At 36.1% G+C, this 17,742-nt stretch overlaps 1 protein-coding gene across 11 annotated transcripts in view; it reads right to left on the reverse strand.

The window, feature by feature from the left end:
* Window positions 1–17,742, reverse strand: part of MECOM (MDS1 and EVI1 complex locus) — a 562,843-nt gene that overhangs the window by 11,054 nt on the left and 534,047 nt on the right. For 8 of the 11 annotated variants that reach the window (XM_058730436.1, XM_058730444.1, XM_058730435.1 and 5 more), the window contains 5 exons: window positions 17,355–17,442; window positions 12,155–12,181; window positions 6,314–6,480; window positions 5,180–5,257; window positions 949–1,118 (listed from right to left, as the gene is read on the reverse strand). In XM_058730436.1, coding sequence (XP_058586419.1) covers window positions 949–1,118; window positions 5,180–5,257; window positions 6,314–6,480; window positions 12,155–12,181; window positions 17,355–17,442 — 530 coding nt within the window. The remainder of the gene's footprint in view (window positions 1–948; window positions 1,119–5,179; window positions 5,258–6,313; window positions 6,481–12,154; window positions 12,182–17,354; window positions 17,443–17,742) is intronic. The other 3 variants (XM_058730446.1, XM_058730438.1, XM_058730437.1) reach the window with 1 other exon arrangement.

Raw genomic sequence — 17,742 nt, forward strand, 5'->3', positions numbered from 1 at the left:
TCTGTCTCTAAAACCCAGTATCTTTAGACCACAATCATTTGACTTTTGGCTTAGAGGAAAGCACACAGCATATAGTTCTATGTAGTAGCCACCAAATATCATAAGCAATGTGCCTGTACAGGGAAGGAAGGATTAATCATAAAACAATTTTCTTAGGTAAAGATTACTACTTTGAACAACTTCAACTTTTTTCTGTTTTTAAAATCTTTTCTTCTGAACCCCATGCTTGCTCCTTTCCTTGCCCCCAAGTAGTTTTCCTGATTCTCTAGAAACTATCATTTCCCCTGCTAACTATGTGCTGGCAAGTCTGAGTTAAGGGAAGGCTAATTTTTTGATACTTTTAACTTAATTCTACATCAGAATTTGTAACCCAAACTGCACACCACTATCATTTGCTATGGGTTACTCTGATCATGTTAACAATCTTTTACCATTAATCCCTGCAAAGTTACTCTAGGGATATTCTCTGAACTGTAGAACTCCTACAAAAGCAGCCACTGTTTCTCAGTTAATACTCAGAGCATGGTATTCTGGGATGCCACTTTGGAAATCCTGCCATGCCTGGAGTCCGCATTCTGTACAACAGGTGGAAAACTGCTCCCTGCAATTTAGGAAATCTTGATTCATTCATCTCCTATGAGATTGGGTCATGGTTCTCTTTGTTTGCAATTAACAATTGAGACGAATCCAGAATAAAAAACCAATCCAAATAAGACCCCAAGTTATAGATTATTCAACAATCACATCATTCACATCATTCTATAATCTCAAGGGAAACATGTTGCAAATTTTAGGATCTGGTTCGGGTGTCAAAGTGGAAGGAGAGAAGAAAGATCACAACTATCTCTCTTTTTTTAAAGTATAGTGGACATACAATATTATTCACAATTATCTTTGAAAATGAGGACATTAAGCCATCCTCTCCTCATAACACAATTGATTACCTACCCGACATGTTCCCATTCTCATGTTTCTTTAGGTGTCTGTCTAAGTTGGTTTGTTGACCAAAACACCTATCACATAAGTGACACTTAAAGGGCTTCTCCTTATTGTGGATATTACGAACATGCCTTTGCAAGTTGGAAGAGATGCTAAATGATCGGTCACAGTATTTGCATCTGAAAAATAAACACAGAGAAAATGTTCACAACTAAATCGAAAGGTATTTCTCAAGACTAGAAAGCCAGATATCCAAAGTTATCACCCATAAAACATTTTAGAGAAAAGGCACAGGCAAGAATCCTATTCACAGAGTCAAGATTTCAATTCCCATAGATTTTGATTCCTTTAAAGATTTTCATGACTTTATGAAAAACCATAAAAATAATAATAAAATATTGGTGATTTGATCGCTCCAAAACGGATTAGAGTCATCAGTTTTCATATTTTAGATAAACCTCATGAAATTAAGGACATTAAGAAACAGTAGCATTATTTTATCTTCTGCTTAGAACAGTACAAATAAATCCTTCCTAAACAAACATGAAACAATTCACGTAGTTTTCAAATAAAATACAAAAAGCATTCTTAAATTCAAAATTGCAGAGTCTGATTAAATAGTTTCTTAGTAAATTCACTTTTTAAATGGATAATCCTAAAGGAATTTCCATTATATTCTCAAAAAGAGCAGCAACTCTTCCAAAGTTTTAAAACTTTGTGAATAACCGGTTCTGATACTAAAGACACTGATTTTCATAATCTGCAGCAATGACAAACCCACAGAGCCTTTACTCTAATAGACTTCAATCTTTTAAAAAAAAGAAAATAAGAGGGGCGCCTGGGTGTCTCAGTCGGTTGAGCGTCCGACTTCGGCTCAGGTCATGATCTCACAGCTTGTGGGTTCGAGCCCCGCGTCAGGCTCTGTGCTGACTGCTCAGAGCCTGGAGCCTGTTTCAGATTCTGTGTCTCCCTCTCTCTCTGACCCTCCCCCGTTCATGCTCTGTCTCTCTCTGTCTCAAAAATAAATAAACGTTAAAAAAAAAAAAAAAGAAAATAAGAGTGGCACTAAATTCTCCTTTTGGAATAAAACAAAGGTCTTCATTAATCTCCACTCTTCCTATTGCCCCCAGTTTTCCATTTCTATTTTTCTGAAAGAGTTTGTGGCATTTCTGAACCAGGTCAGTTTTCCAAGAAAGCACTTATTATTAGTTGGCTAATTGTTTTTGCCTCCCATGGGATTAAAAAAAAAATTCATAAATTATTTTGAAGTTCTCTTTTAATCTAAATAAAAATGTAATGCCTTCCCCTCCCCACCCTCAACCCCCTAGCTCTTATGGATAAAGAAGAAAAGCGGCAATTTATGGGGTATTCTCCTTTGGCATTTTAAAGTAAATATTGCATGATTTGTTTGTGTGGGGTTTTGTGGGTGTGTGTGTTGCTTGGGGGAAAAAATTAGCTTTCTCCAGATGACTTCTAAGTGAAACTTTCTAACTTAGCAGCCAGAAAATCTTTAACTTATTCTTCCATATGCGAAGGGCCCTTGTCCTCCCACTTCTAAATGTAGACTCAGTGGTTCGAGTGCTCTACATCAGAAATCACCCCATTCCACTCGAAGTGTTTGGGTTTCCTCGGCTGTCTCTACGTGATGCCAGAAGTCTAGTCAGTTCAGTGTGGAAAATAAATCTGTTAAACTAGTTACTTTGGCATAGTATCAATAAACCAACTCAACGACTAATTTAATTTTCCCCCTTAAACGCCCTGGCATGATGAGGTTCCCCAACTTTCTTCACTTATAATATTAATTTAAAAGTGTGTGAAACCCCACATTCAGTGTAGTTATAATATTTTAGCCTCTGCTTTTGAATATATATATATATATATATATATATATATATGTATGTCATGGGCTCCTCTGTAATAACTCTGTTGACTCCCAAAGCCCACTACAACGAGAATAATGATACAATAAGCACAACTGTGTTGTACCAAACAGAATAACCTAGAAAACACCGCTAGAGAAAACTTATACTCCCATCAACTGCTCTAAAATTTTTTCACTCTAAACATTTTCTTCATACATCATGAGTTGGACATATTTTGTCTTTGACATGCTTCCAACTTTCTGCTCGTATGCAAAGGGGCTTTTCCAAATCTAATACACATCACCCACTCTAATATAAATAAAATCAGCCAATAAGAAAATTTTACACAGTAATCATCTGTTACTTTGTATTTTTCCTCTGCTAACGTCCTAGCCAAAGGTTTGAGTGCTCCTGAATAAAAAAATCATTCCATTCTGCTCCAATAAATTAGTAGGTGGTTAACAGTCTAAGTTTCAAAAATTCCTAAAATGAATACATAACGCAGTCATGAACAATACACAATTCAGAATTTGGATGTAAACATGGGATCATGGGAGCCTTTGAGATCACGGTGTAAGACAAAAACTCTGACATGGGAGCTCCATGACTGGGTTTTAATTCTGGATCTTTTAGTACCAGACTTTACAGAAGGCAGTTAACATCTATGCATCTGAATTTCTTCCCTTGTGGAGCAGAGGAGCTACGTAAGTAATTGCTTATGATCTCCAGCTATGCAAAAATTCTGGTTTGTTTTTTTTTAAATATACATACAATAATAGCACCATTTATGGGGAATAAAACCAGTAATTCAGGTGCAAAGAAAGAGTAAAATGAGCATGATACAGTTGCACACCAGATCCCTGGCCATAACAAAATGTAAGTGTTGAAATCTGTCTTCCACTTAAGCAGAATTCCTGGAGTCTGAAAAATTTTCTCAAAAAGGGAAATCACCTACCACCTGCCATTTTTCTATCTCTCTGAAACTTTTTATTTTAAGTCCATTCTATCACATATAAATTAGAAATATCATATAAAGGCCATTGTATCACATATAAAGTAGAAATATGGCTTGCCAATAGTAATTTATAAAACATGTAAGAAAGCAAAGAATTTAAGAAAACACTTTATTTTCTGAATTTAAGTCCCTCTGGTTTTCTCTTAAAATTTCAATCCTCTCCACATTAGCATTCACTGTCCTGATCCTTTGCTTATTCTTATATGTAAAAAAGTCTTTGGGGGCCTGAGTGGCTCAGTTAAGCTCGGTTTAAGTTAAGCTCGGTTTAACAGTTAAGCTCGGTTAAGCATCTGACTTCAGTTCAGGTCGTGATCTCACAGTTCATGCATTTGAGCCCTGCATCAGGCTCTGTGCTGACAGCTCGGAGCCTGGAGCTTGCTTCAGATTCTGTGTCTCCCTCTCTCTCTGCCCTCCCCAACTGATATGCTCTCTCTCTCTCTCAAAAATGAATAAACATTAAAAAAAATGTTTTTAAACCTTTGAAACCTGAGAAATTATTTATTTTAATGTGAAAAGTGAGCATGCAGACAAAAATAATTTCACACATATGCAATGCATAAGAATTTCAAAGCAGAATCAAATTACAATATGACTTAAGATAAATAACATTTATCCTTTAACAAATATTCATGAGCATCTAACACTAGGCGCAAAGCATTGCACATAAAACAAGTAGATTATATCGTAAAAAGGAAGATGATGTTGATGATTTTAATTCTTTGGTAAATAATAATATTATAATTAGACATATGTCCCATGTGTCAGATCGCTGATCTTTACATTCAGCAGAATAAGCTAAGAGGTAGTTTAGAAATTGTTGGTAGAATTGCCCCTCTTCCTACAATATATTCTATTTGATCTTTTCTACTCCTAGTTCCACATCTTCTTCTTCCTCTCCAGGTTTAAAGTTTATTCCTTAAACCTCGTAATGGGACCTGGGGACACTGACTTAACTGTACTGGGGAAACAAAGTTATACATGGCTTGTCAACTCAGAGTAGAGATTTAAGGCTTGAAAAGGGAGGCTGCAATGTTATGATTACTGTCAGTTAATACAGCACTAACTATTGAGAAGAGAGCACTAAAATAAATTTTTAAATAATTTTTAAAATGGCTAACATTTCTAAAATGCTTATTCTGTCCTAGTTACTGCTAGACCTTTTAAACTGAGATGCCGGAAGCCTTGATTTAAAACATTAGGACTCTTCCAATTTTTATCCTAACCACTCGCCAATTCTTCTTTGACTCAAAACTAAAAGGGCATACATTCAGGCATGCAAAAAAGTAGCCTCCAATTAGAGGTATGAATCCATTCTAACTGCTATAATATTTACGAAGATATTTAGTAAAAATCATTGTCAAACCTGTAAGGCTGCTCTCCTGTGTGGGTTCTCAGGTGCCGTGTTAAGTTCGCAGACCTTGGAAAAATCTTGCCACAGTATCTGTTATGAAACATGTTTATAAGAGAAAGTCAGCACAATCGACTTTATTTCACTCAAGCTGCATAGAAGCCAGATGCGTATTCCTGATTTAATTAATCTTGCATGGGAATCACATGTCTTTGGTATTTAAAATTTGCAACAAAGCCATTCTACAGATATAAATAACTCCACAAATAAAGGCTGCATTATGAGATCTGGTTGAATTTGCTCATGCATAAGCAAGCAGTTTATGAAAATAGACTTTAGTTTTGATGACCCCCATACGCCTCTTTTATTAACTCTATATCTTTATAGTCACAAAACTGAACCAGACAAGGGGATAAAAAAATGACAAGAGTCTGTGATTCTGGGTTGATGTAAACAGATTTCAAATGTTTCAACTCATTTTATATGTTAGCCACAGTGACAACTCTGTACATTGAGTGGTATCAGATCAGACAAGATTCTAAGACCTCATCCATCAAGGTATGTTGCTATAAAAGCTTTTCTGGAAAGAAAGTGACACATTTTCCAAAGAGCAGATAAATTGATATGCCTGAGTCAGATGTCACAAATTTCGGAAGGCAATTCAGAAATTACATGCACAATTTATTAAAGAAAAAACAAGCTTTACTGTAATAGTGATGGGTAACAAGAAACTTATTAACTAGCTTTCTTCACTTATCGACCTTATTCGTCCTTTGTTAATGGCCTTATTCTTCAATGCCATGACAATTAATAAATGTATGCTTGAAGACAGTAGTATTATACCTTTGCATGAAAATAATTAACTATGAAAGAAAATTCATAAATATCAAAGTGAAACAAGTATTTGGACTGTTTCCAACCTCATTTATCACACCCAAATGGCTTGTGTTCAAATTCTCATTTAATAATAATTTTTTTAAACCACCACTTTTATATCTCCCTAAATAAAGAGTACTTTGAAGTACTTGAGATCTATCATGGTCACTCTTAATCATCCAGTCACGAATAATTTCCCAAACAAATGGAGGGGTCTTTTGAAATCTGAGGGGAGACGTTTGGAAAGTCAGCCACAATTGTCTTAGCAGTTACCTGCACGTGTAGCGTTCTTTTCCTTTCCGCAGGAGGTTCTCTGGCAGGGCATTGGGAGGCGCTCTGAAATTGAACATGGAGGGAACTGACTGCAGAAGTTCACTGGCCTCTGGTTTCAGGGCACTGAAGTTCTCGAGCTTCTCTGCCATGTTTTCAATAGCTGACATCTGCAAGGCAAGAGCATAAGACCATGAAGGACTAGTCTGACATCTTTTCTTCTGTAATCATCTCTAGCAAATCAAGAAATCATTAATAAAAGGGAAGCATCAAATCTGCTGAAGGCAGTAGACTGTAGAAAAAGGTTGTAGTGGCCCAATATTAGACAAACGACAAGAGGACTCGTGGATTTAGGAAATAACTAAGGTAGAATCATGCTTATACAATGCTGGGTGAACTTTTTCATAAGACCATGGTTAGGCCACTTTATGACCATTTGATATACAATTGAGCAATGAAACACATGAGCAATAATAAAGCCAAATTAGATGTTTACTACGTTAAGAGACAGCATTAGTATTGTGTTATGGATATCAACAGTAAAGTGGAAATTATAGGGAAAGGTCCTGCACGCCTTGCCTAGGTAATAAAAACCATAGGAAGCATGGCATTCCATGAAGAGAATTCACAGCATGGAAAACATCAAGTGTTCCAAAGTTACAGTTTAAGCCAGATGGGTGTACTGCAGAAAAAAAAAAAAAAAAGAAATGTGTAAGAGGTGTTTTGCCTATGGTTATGTTAATATCTGGATATACTAGATTTTTAAGTGTGATCATATACAAAGAATTTTGACAAAATATTAATTTGTTCTGGATTAAGATCAGGTTGAAATGACAGTTCATGATAGATCATGTCGTATAACTTGGCATGGGCATTAGTAAGGGGGTTAGTTAGCGTAACCTCACTCTTAGAGAAATAATCTTGAAGAACTACCCTGCCTAATTCTTCCCCTCAAGCATCTTAACTTCTTTGCCTTATAATCTTCAAGTTTTTGTCCACTTGCATATGTATTTGACAGTCACAATCAGAGGGTGGCATTTACTTTGATCCTTACTGTCCTAAGTTAGAAGGACTCGCCCCTTTCCTTCAACTCTCCCCAAATGTTAAGTTTCCTTAGGGTTCATATTTTATTTGGAAGCTGCTTACTACTGAATTTTTAAGTAGAAAAGCAAACTCTCAGGCCATCCTGTTAAATCAACTCACCCATTATTTATTTGGCTCTCAGGCACTATGCCACCAGAGAGCTTGGAAAGCTGTTAAGAAGGTGTTTGCACTCTATATGCACTCTGTGTGTTTCTCAAAGAGCTGGGGTGTTAGACCAGGAGACTCCACACAAGGATAAAAATGGCAACAACCGCACATTCCAACAACTGTTCAATCCAAGAGGATGATTCTTTCCCTGATGAAATGGCAGGACACAATTGAAGGCCTAATTTATGAGCTCAGGTTAGAAAGAAAAGGTATCACTTCCTACTCAAAAGGAAAATTAACAAAATATGTATTCCATGGCTGGGCAGCTGGATGGAATACCACTGGCTCCTTACGGAGAAGCAACCTCTTAACAGAATGGCCTGACCATGATGCTCTTCTTACAAAGAATATAGTGCACGCCTGATTCTTCAAATGACTATTCATGTTGTAGTTAGCTCTCTTTTTTCCCTTTATCCTGGAGTCTGCCCTCTCATTTCATGCCCGGACTCCTAATGCTAGCTACAAATTGCAACGTACAGGGTACCACTGCCAATTTGCCAAATGTCTTTCATCAAACATAGTGCAAAAAATCTCAGAGGAAAGTCAAGATACATTTACTTGTCAGACGACAAATGTGAACGCGTTGGGAGGCGGTAGGGGCTATAAGCTCAGGGGTTTGATTCATAATCACTCAGCTGCTAAAACATTCTCCACAGATGCAAGTGGACAGCACATTTGTCACTATGAAGGATTTTGACACATACTGATCACAGGGCAGAGATATGGAATTGATGCCGCTGCTCAGAGAGGTTGGCGGAAATTCTGTCCCTACAGAATACGGTCATTATCCTCCTCCAGCCAGGGCATTAGCATTTTTGTCTTGCGTGGGGTTTTCCTTCTTAAAAATCAATCCAGAAATATTTTATGACACGATTTTATTTGCATTTATTCCTTCTAATTGTGTCTTGCAGAGAATCATTTGGATATTCCACCCTCCATGGAATAAACTGTCTGAGTGAAAAATGACCTCTGGCCTTCAAGCTGATTAGCAGAAACAAGCAAGGGTAAGGGTCATGATCGCATATATTTATTGGGAAGAATAGCAAGTGCATGGGTGATGATTATTAATGTTTTATTTATGTACATTTAATATTGGAGTAAAGTTTCATTATCTAGTGGTTTTAAATCATTCGAGTGTCTGCCCCGCTGACACTGAGATTCCTGTGGCGATATATCTTCTAGAAACACTTTTCCTTTTATATGGAAAATAGTTTACTCATGACTATTATTCTCGGCTTTCATCTATAGCACATATAAACTACAAGCCCTTCAACTTATTTAAGAGCAATTGGCTGTTGAGAAATGTGTCTTGCTTTAGTAGCAGCAAATATCTCTTTTTGAAGAAAGATCATTGTGATTACATTACTTCAAACTATTTCAATTCGGGGAAACTATCAAGAAACAAGAAAATACACTATGGGCTTGATGACTAAACACTGGCATTCTTAAAGATAATAAGAAAAGGAATAGGGGTGACCCGAACGCTTCTCTTGAAAAGCCACCCCCACCTTTGGCTTCTGGTGTCAAATGAAAAGAAGATTGAACTGGAGTGGAGAAAAGGGAGAGAAGGAAGATCGAAAGTCAACTGAGAGTACATATTGACACCACACACACACACACACACACACACACCACTTTCTGTCCAGCTAGCAAACACTCCAACTAAAAGCCACCATGAATCCTCCCTTTCATCTTCATGAGATTTGCTCTGATTGCACTTGACCTCAGTTGAAAAGAAGACGTTTCCCCAATAGGACAGATAGAAGTGACTTAGATATCTGCCAGTTGGGTAGTTTAGCAATTCTGTGCCCAACATCAGTCTGCCTATATCTTGGATTAAGGTGCTGGATTAAGATGAGCTTCATCTAGGGGCGTCTGGGTGGCTCAGTCAGTTAAGCGGCCGGCTTCGGCTCAGGTCATGATCTCACAGTTCGTGAGTTCAAGCCCAGCGTCGGGCTCTGTGCTGACAGGTCAGAGCCTGGAGCCTGCTTCGGATTCTGTGTCCCCCCCCCCTCTCTGTACCTCCCCTGCTAGTGCTCTGTCTCTCTCTGTCTCTTAAAAATAAACATTAAAAAACAAAAATAAAAAAAAAAAGATGAGCTTCATTATCTAGTGTACAGGTCAAAACTCTAACTTTTTCACTCTGTAAGCTGACTCATGTGATGCTCCTCCTGAAATAACATGCATTTTACAAGAGAAGTAATATGTTTTGACATTCATTTGAAAGTCTGGTTTGGTATTTTAGAAGTGAAGGTGAATTGGGATAAATGGAACAGAATCTAGCTACATTTATATTTCAATTATGAACAATCCAATGAAGAGGGCAATGTGTACTACTATAAAAAAGAAATTTGCTGAGAATGGGGGAAATAAAGGAAGAAAAGTTAGATCATATATTTTAGAAATGCATTTCCCTGTGTCCTATTAATGTCATACGCTAATCTCTGATCAGTTAATGACAGGGCTTTTTTTTTTTCCTATGGAACAGTAATTTTTATTTATATATACAATAGTTGTTGATGGTATCTGCAGCCAGATGTCTGGAAAAGGAAGTCATTGCACCCCCTTTCAGTCCCCAAGAGACTATTAACTTTATATTGACGCAAACTAATATTTAGACACAATTCCCTAGATCCTACCAAAAAATGTAGTTATCTCTCTAGTCAAATAAAGTTAGTATTTTTAAAAACATTTCAGCAGGCAAGATATCATCAACTGGGTCCTAAGCACTTAGCCTAACATTTATTATCTGGCAGCCAACAATTGATGACATAAAGAAGTTTCTCATTAAAACCATTAAAGTGACAACCTGATGATATGAAATGATATGTCCAATGGCACTATGAATTATGTGACTTAACGTTTTACAAATTAGATTACACATGTCTTTATCATAAAACAACTAACTTTTCATAAATAACTTATGATGGGAAAGTTTGTAGATTTGGGAGTTTTCTATATTTATTCCCTTGATAATCTTAAGAAATCTCAAAATTGTGGCCATTTGGGGGAAATGTTAAGTATTCACATTTTACAATTATCTCACTCCACGTATCACATTCAGCAGTCATGATTACGAAACCCCTTAGAATTTGTTTACCACTCAGAATGATATACTTTAATATTTTAGTAGTTCCCACTAATATCTATGTTTTATAATAAGACTATAAATCATGGCTCTGAAAACCCTATGATTCAGGGAATGGATGTGTTTCCAAAGCACTGAAATGGCAGTTGCTACCACTGCATCACCAGGAAAGGGGGTCTAACTTAAAATCTGGATTGGCTTTGTATAATTGGTAGAACCATTGGGCGTGCTATGTAGGAGATAGCATATGACAAATAAAGCAGCCAATGACATAGATATTGTCAAGTAATATGCCACCTTATAAAGGATGAGGACCCTGAGGCATGATACTCAGGATGGATCTCTGCCAGGAAAGGCAGAAGAGAAACACTGGAAATACAGGTCATGGTCATCAAAGCCCAAGCCCATCAACTGCACAACTTTGTCTAAGGAAGTCTTAGTCTCTCTCTCTCTCCCCCTGCCTCCTTCCCTGTTCCTCTTTCTCTCTTCTTTTTAAATAAATGGACTTTTGAAATAAATGGACTTAATCCCTGTCTATAAAAATGAGAAAAATCACAACTCATCCCATAGTCCACAGAAGAAATAAAATGGAGGAATTTCTGGTAAAGAAAATCTAATGTCAGAGGAAATAGGCAAGTGCTAAAGTGCTCCAACTTGAACTGATTGATACATTTCTATATAGTGACCAAAAAAATTGACCCATATTCCAAGATTTTACTCATATCTCAGAATCAGAATAATTTTGAGTAAAAAAGAGAATGAAGGTGTAGAATTACATATGATTAGAAGAAATTCTGTAATATGTGTTATTTATATGTATTTCCATTGACCCAAGGTTTATTTGAGAGTGAAAAGTAAACAAGCAGTATTCTTTGCATTTTGGACAAAAAAGAAAGCTAATACCTAGCATCACTACCTGACAACTGACTGTATCTGGAAATAGAAACAAATTTGAGGAAGTGAGACCCAAGGCTAAAAGATCCATTTCCTAGTTAGACATGGATTTCTAAACATTTAGTCTTATTATTCCAAATAACCAGAACCAAGTTCTGCCCTGGGATATACGGATGTGGATTCCAATGTCAGCTTGTGTCTACATGTAGGTTCAGGTTTTAACCTTTTGAAGGCTTTATCAAAAGCATCTTTAACATGCTGATATAGGCTCCCCCAAATAATGGTTGTTTCCACTTAGTGACCCATTTCGAAGGCTGTTTTAACAACATGCTCCCAAGTGCCGAGAAGGAGTTCTACATCAAGGTATAATTACATGGAATGGGTCACATTTATAAAATAAACTTCTTTCTGTAAACAATTTCTAGCACACTAAATGCCCAATTAAAACGGAAGGGATTTTGCAGCTTGACCAAGCGGGAAAACTATCCGCTGAAGCCATATCATTTAATGGAAAGTGGCTCAGAATCCTTTATCATCTGTACAGCACTTTATAAGTTGTTTTCCTTTTAATGCTACATTATTTGAGTCAAAAATATAAGTAGGAAACTTACCCAAGTTCTCTGATCAGGCAGTTGGAACTGGGAGCAAAATTGAAACAAAAACAAAAAATTACTTCTGTATCAGTATCTTTATTGCAATCTATCCTTTGAGAAATTAACATTTATACGGACTTTGTAATTTTTGCTTATCATGTAACTGTACCTTGAGTAAAGGCTTTGGAAATGAAACTTAAATGTTTTTATAACACTGCTGGATTTCCTCTATTTACCTAAATTAAATTTTAGAATCAAGGTTATAAACCAGACTGTTCTTTCTTCCAAGAAAGCCAAACACTACCTACTACCACCAAATCTTAAATAGCAAAGTAGACACTTCCTTCTTATTTGTTTTTACTCACTGTAAAACAAGATTCCTAAACTATAATAAATAAAACTTAAGCAATTTCCTGAAAAAAAAATCTAGTCTCTTGCATTTTTATAATGTTAACAAGAAAGAAAATAAGATATTTACTCGAACGTGAATTATTAAGTAACAAGGTAATGTGCTGGGAAATGCACTGCCTGACTTTTATAAGCATGGGACTCAGACCATTAGCAGTCAGAACACATAAGGATATTAATTAAAAGTTACCTATGTCAACTTATGACAAGAATCACTTGGGAAAACTTCAGTGAGCTGGGAGCTCTTCCAGGAAACACAAACGTTATATCCTTAAAGTTATCATTTTGCTTGGATAAAGGAGCTATATCTTGCTTTTATAAGTTACGGTGTCTTTAATAAGGAAGATACATAGTTTTTTAAGGGTAAAAGATTTATTGCAGAGGAAATCTAACAATAAGAAACACTTTGTCAAAAGCAAAATAGAAGAAGAAGGGCAAAAGACTTAAGTAATTTTCACATCAATATATAAAAGATAACTTGGAAAAAGACTAACTTTTTCCCAGTTCTATGGGATACAGTAACAGGGTAGTCAGACACTTTAAAAAGAAGAGAATAAAAATGAAGGCACAAAGGACAGAAACAGAGTTTCTGTTGCAGATACACACAAAGCCAAACATCTGGAAATAAAACGTACTAATAACCAAAAATATTTTTAAAATATAGGCAAATCAAGGAATAGCCAGTTTTACAGTAACACAATTACCAAATGATTTCTATGGCAATTTGAAAAAGCTAGCAATGTAAATGCCAAATACCTAAAACACAAAGTAGCCAATGAAATGGACTTTCCAGAGATCGCAAAATAATCCCATCCCCTCCATCTCACCTACTTGTGGCTGTCATTCTTTTTCAAAATTATAATCTAGACTAAGACTCCCCAAACAATTTTCAACCACATTTCTAGGAAGAACGTCTATAGTACATATTTGTACCTTACATTTAACTAACTTATTTCTAAAAGAAAAACAGAAATATAAATAGTCCTCTAGTGGCCTGACACAGCAAACATACTTCTTAGAATGAAATGAGTGAGGACTTTAGACCCTGAAAATGAAAACAAAAAACAAAACAAAACAAAATAGCAATTATCTTTTAATTTTGGTGTATGTGTTCTTATATCTTATAGACACTTTTGACAAGATTTTTTAAAATATGTATTATTATTCCAAAAGTCAGTGAGATGGCCTAATAATCTTGTAATAAAATTCAATAAAATATCAATATCAAATTAAAGTCTCTATTGAGGTGTTCACCTTTCATTGATTAGGAATTGTGTCCTGGGGAGGAATATGCTGGGTAGAATACAAAGACATACAAAAGTTATAAAATCAGACTTGCCCAGAGAATATCCCTACCAAGAATTTATATATATATATATATATATATATATATATATATATATTTTATATTTATATTTATATTTATAATTTATTATTTATATTTATATTTTAATATAATTATTATAATATTATTATTAAATTAAATATTAATAATTAAATTAATATTATAATTTATTATATATATATGTTTTCTCTAAAGCATTAAGAGTATGTGTTCCCCTTGAGGCACCTGGGTGGCTCAGTTGATTAAGCATCCGACTTTGGCTCAGGTCATCTCACGGCTCATGACTTTGAGCCCCTCGTCAGGCTCTGTGCTGACAGTGCAGAGCCTGCTTGGAATTCTCTCTCTCTCCCTCTCTCTCTGCTTCTCCCTTACTCATACATGATGATGATATTATTATTATTACCCTGAGAAATACATAGGGAAAGCATTATTCTCATTTGGAAGACAAACATACAGAAGCCCCAGAGGGACCATGTGATTTGCTCCAGTGTACTTTAAATTGGAAAATGAAGTAATGAATAGTCTTACCCGAGCATTTATTTAGCTATAAAATAAAGGCAAGGCCTGGGAGCAGAGGCAAAGCCTTCCATTTTGGCCTTCTGCTCTGTGCCACCCTTACTGCTGCCCAATGAGGCAGTACCAAGAACACATTAAGCATCTTTCCAAGTACTTCTAGACACATCAGAGCTCCCCTAAAGAAAGTGGGCTCAGGGGATGGCAGGAGGTCATTTTACTAACGTTTCTTTACATTCGAAATGGGATACTTCCGCATTCACTAATAATGAGAGCTTTTCCTCATTTAGGTCCTTCCACTTGCCGGGCACGATGTGTACCATGTTATGTACGTTAACACGAACCCATACAGCCACCCAGGTAAAGCTGGTGGGGTGTGCCCATTACGCTGATAGAGAGGCTCAGAGAGATTAACTGCGTTGGTCCAAACCTGAGCGTTTTTGCTAATAAGCAGCCACAAAGCAGTCATTTTTGCCCCCAAATCCTGGCAGGTTGTCTTTGTTTTGTTTGCATTCATTTATGGGAAAGGAGATCTTGAGGCTAGGATGGAACTGATAGAGTACTAGAAACAACAGAAGAATTCTGCTGAAACTTCAGGACATTTGAGGCAGATTTTCTGAAAGAGCAGACTATTTGGTCTGAAGGCTTGATGAAAATAGGGTGACCCAAGCTTCTCCCAGGTGACAGTCTTTATTCCACCTGTAGCCCAGTGATATACGGCCATTACACATGAAAACAGCTACGATATTTATAAAAATAATAAAATATTTCTGTAGTAGTTGGTAAACAGCCTGTGCTCCAAGAACCCTGACTTGCCCCCCTACCGTCCTGGCCTCATCTCAAAAGACCCTTCAGACAGCCCGCCAGCCAACAACTGCAGCATTAACATTGGTGCAGCAAGGACTTCCAAGATCCTGCTCCAGAATTCCAGGAGTCCATTCCGATTGGTCAGTATTCATGACATATGAGGTGTTAAATATGTTAATTATCACTCATGGGTCCTGTTCTAATAGCAGCAATAGGCAATCACTTCCACCAAGACTTGACATTCTGGAAACACACACTGCCACTCTGCTCCTACAGGCATGTTTGCGAGGCTCTGCGGGAATGACTGCTGTTCTCCAAGTATTGCACATACATCTCATCATTTGTGATCCTTCACTCACTTTGGAAATAATAAAAGATAGCACATTTTCTTATATTATGTGATTAAAAATATGCACATACTGTAACACTTGTATGCACATGTAGAGTTATTGGTAGGCAAAATTGTTCATCTTATGAACTAGGAAATTTACTTTGGCTAGTTAAAAATCTGAATTTCAGAGAGAATAGGGACTTTACACCCAACTCCTTCATCCTACAGATAAGGAACTAAGAGCTAGACTGTCACTCAAGGACCCTGAATCCCATCTTTTTTCCATCCATTACACCATGTACCCATAGCACCTCATTTTGAAGTGATTAGTTACTAAATTTTAAAGATAATTAGAATATGGAAACAATTTGATTCTTATAACTAAACATATATAACTATAATATCCCTGTGAGCGTTTAGTTATAATCAGAAAGTAACTATCAAAAAGATACACTTTTCGTACAATATCTGACACAAAATGCATGCAATGTTCATCTTCCTTAGCCCATGAGGCCTAAAAGTGCAATTTAAATCAACCTACATGTAAAATATAAATACCTGATAAACATTTATTATTTTATAACTCTTTTCTTTTCCATAAGGTAATTATAAAAATCATATCATTCCTTAGCCTTTCCACATAAAATGAATAGTGACGGGAATATTTCTAACCCTTTTACTACTAAATCATGAATTTCCTCACTTTGATATAGAGAGAATTTTTGAACAATGATAGATTTCTCCAGCTAACCAGAAGATAGTACTTCAGTTCTCATACTCTGTTATTCGGGACGTTGGGAAAGTACTTGAAAAATGGACGAAAAGGTAGCAGAGGGGGAGGGGGTAGAAGGGCAGGGAGAGTCACATTCCAAGATAATTTAATTACCTCACAACTTTCTATAAGACATCTTGCATAAAATTCCACCAGTTTTATTAGAGGAGCACAATTTTTAGTTTGAATATGTTGAAACACAATAAATTAGTTCACTGATTTTAAGCATTTTCATAACAATTTTGCTTACCATCTATAAAGACCAGAGCTTATAACCTTTAAAATCAGAAATAAGGAAAACAAAATATCAGGTTAAAAAAAAATGTTTAAGATGTTTGTATATTTGTTCTTTCAATACAATTCTCTACATTTTGATTGATAGGTAAACCAGTTTTTAAAAATAACCAAATACGTAAGGAGATAGAAATGAGCCAATTAGATGGCACTGCTTTGTATTCTTCTTGTGATGAGAAACTGTATATATTTTGATAAATGGACACAGCCCCATTCAGCAAATAGCTCTGTGTATTGTGGTAAATTCTTGTGCAATTACAGAACTTCGCTGGAATGCCTAGTGGTCTCTAGATAAATTCCTTCACCCTCTATGGTAACAACTTGTCAGGTAGACTCATTTCCTGTTTTTTATCTAAGCACTAAAGGACTTCAAGGACCTTCATGAGTTTGGGACGAGTCACAGTCTGACCCATCTCTTATTATCAGTAATTTTTAAACACACACAAAAAAAAACTTCAATATTTATTTTCTTAACTGAATTTTGTTCACTCCAAAATACACTTTGGATCGGTAAGTAGTTAGCAGGAGACAATAATTTTACACCCCAAAACATGTTATTTTTCCACATATATTAATTTTTTTCTTTAAAGAGTTTGGGTTTTAATTCTGCTAGAATTTCCTGTGTTCTTCCACACCAGCGTCATAGGAAATCCTAATGTTCTCAAGATTTCTTTCATTTCATTGCACCTGCTTTTCAGGATCAACAAGTTAGTTTACAAGCTTGAAGTCTCAAATTCAAAATACTTACTTGTGGGTGAAATAAGAATCCTGGCGAAGGTCTCAAGTATTTCTCTTTTAAAGCTTCAAGTGGGTCAGTTAGTTTTCTTTTCTCTACTCTGAAAGGTTAAAATTAGTTTTTGAAGATGAATCAGTCTCATATATCAATCGCTACATAATTACTGACATTTAAACAGCTAACAATAAAACAAATGGTAGATTTCTGGGAAGCACACTAATAAAAATATAAAGACATCTGTTCAGCTCTTGAAGAATACTCATGGCACTTCTAGGCGCTCATAGAAAGAAGGTCCTATTCACAATGGTAAAATCCTATTGGGTGACTAGTAACAATAATAATGAGGAAATATAAAAACTGAAGAGTCATGAAACCGGAGGCTTGGTTACAGATTTGTACC

Source organism: Neofelis nebulosa, chromosome 5 (genome assembly GCF_028018385.1).
Source record: "Neofelis nebulosa isolate mNeoNeb1 chromosome 5, mNeoNeb1.pri, whole genome shotgun sequence".
NCBI lineage: Eukaryota > Metazoa > Chordata > Mammalia > Carnivora > Felidae > Neofelis > Neofelis nebulosa.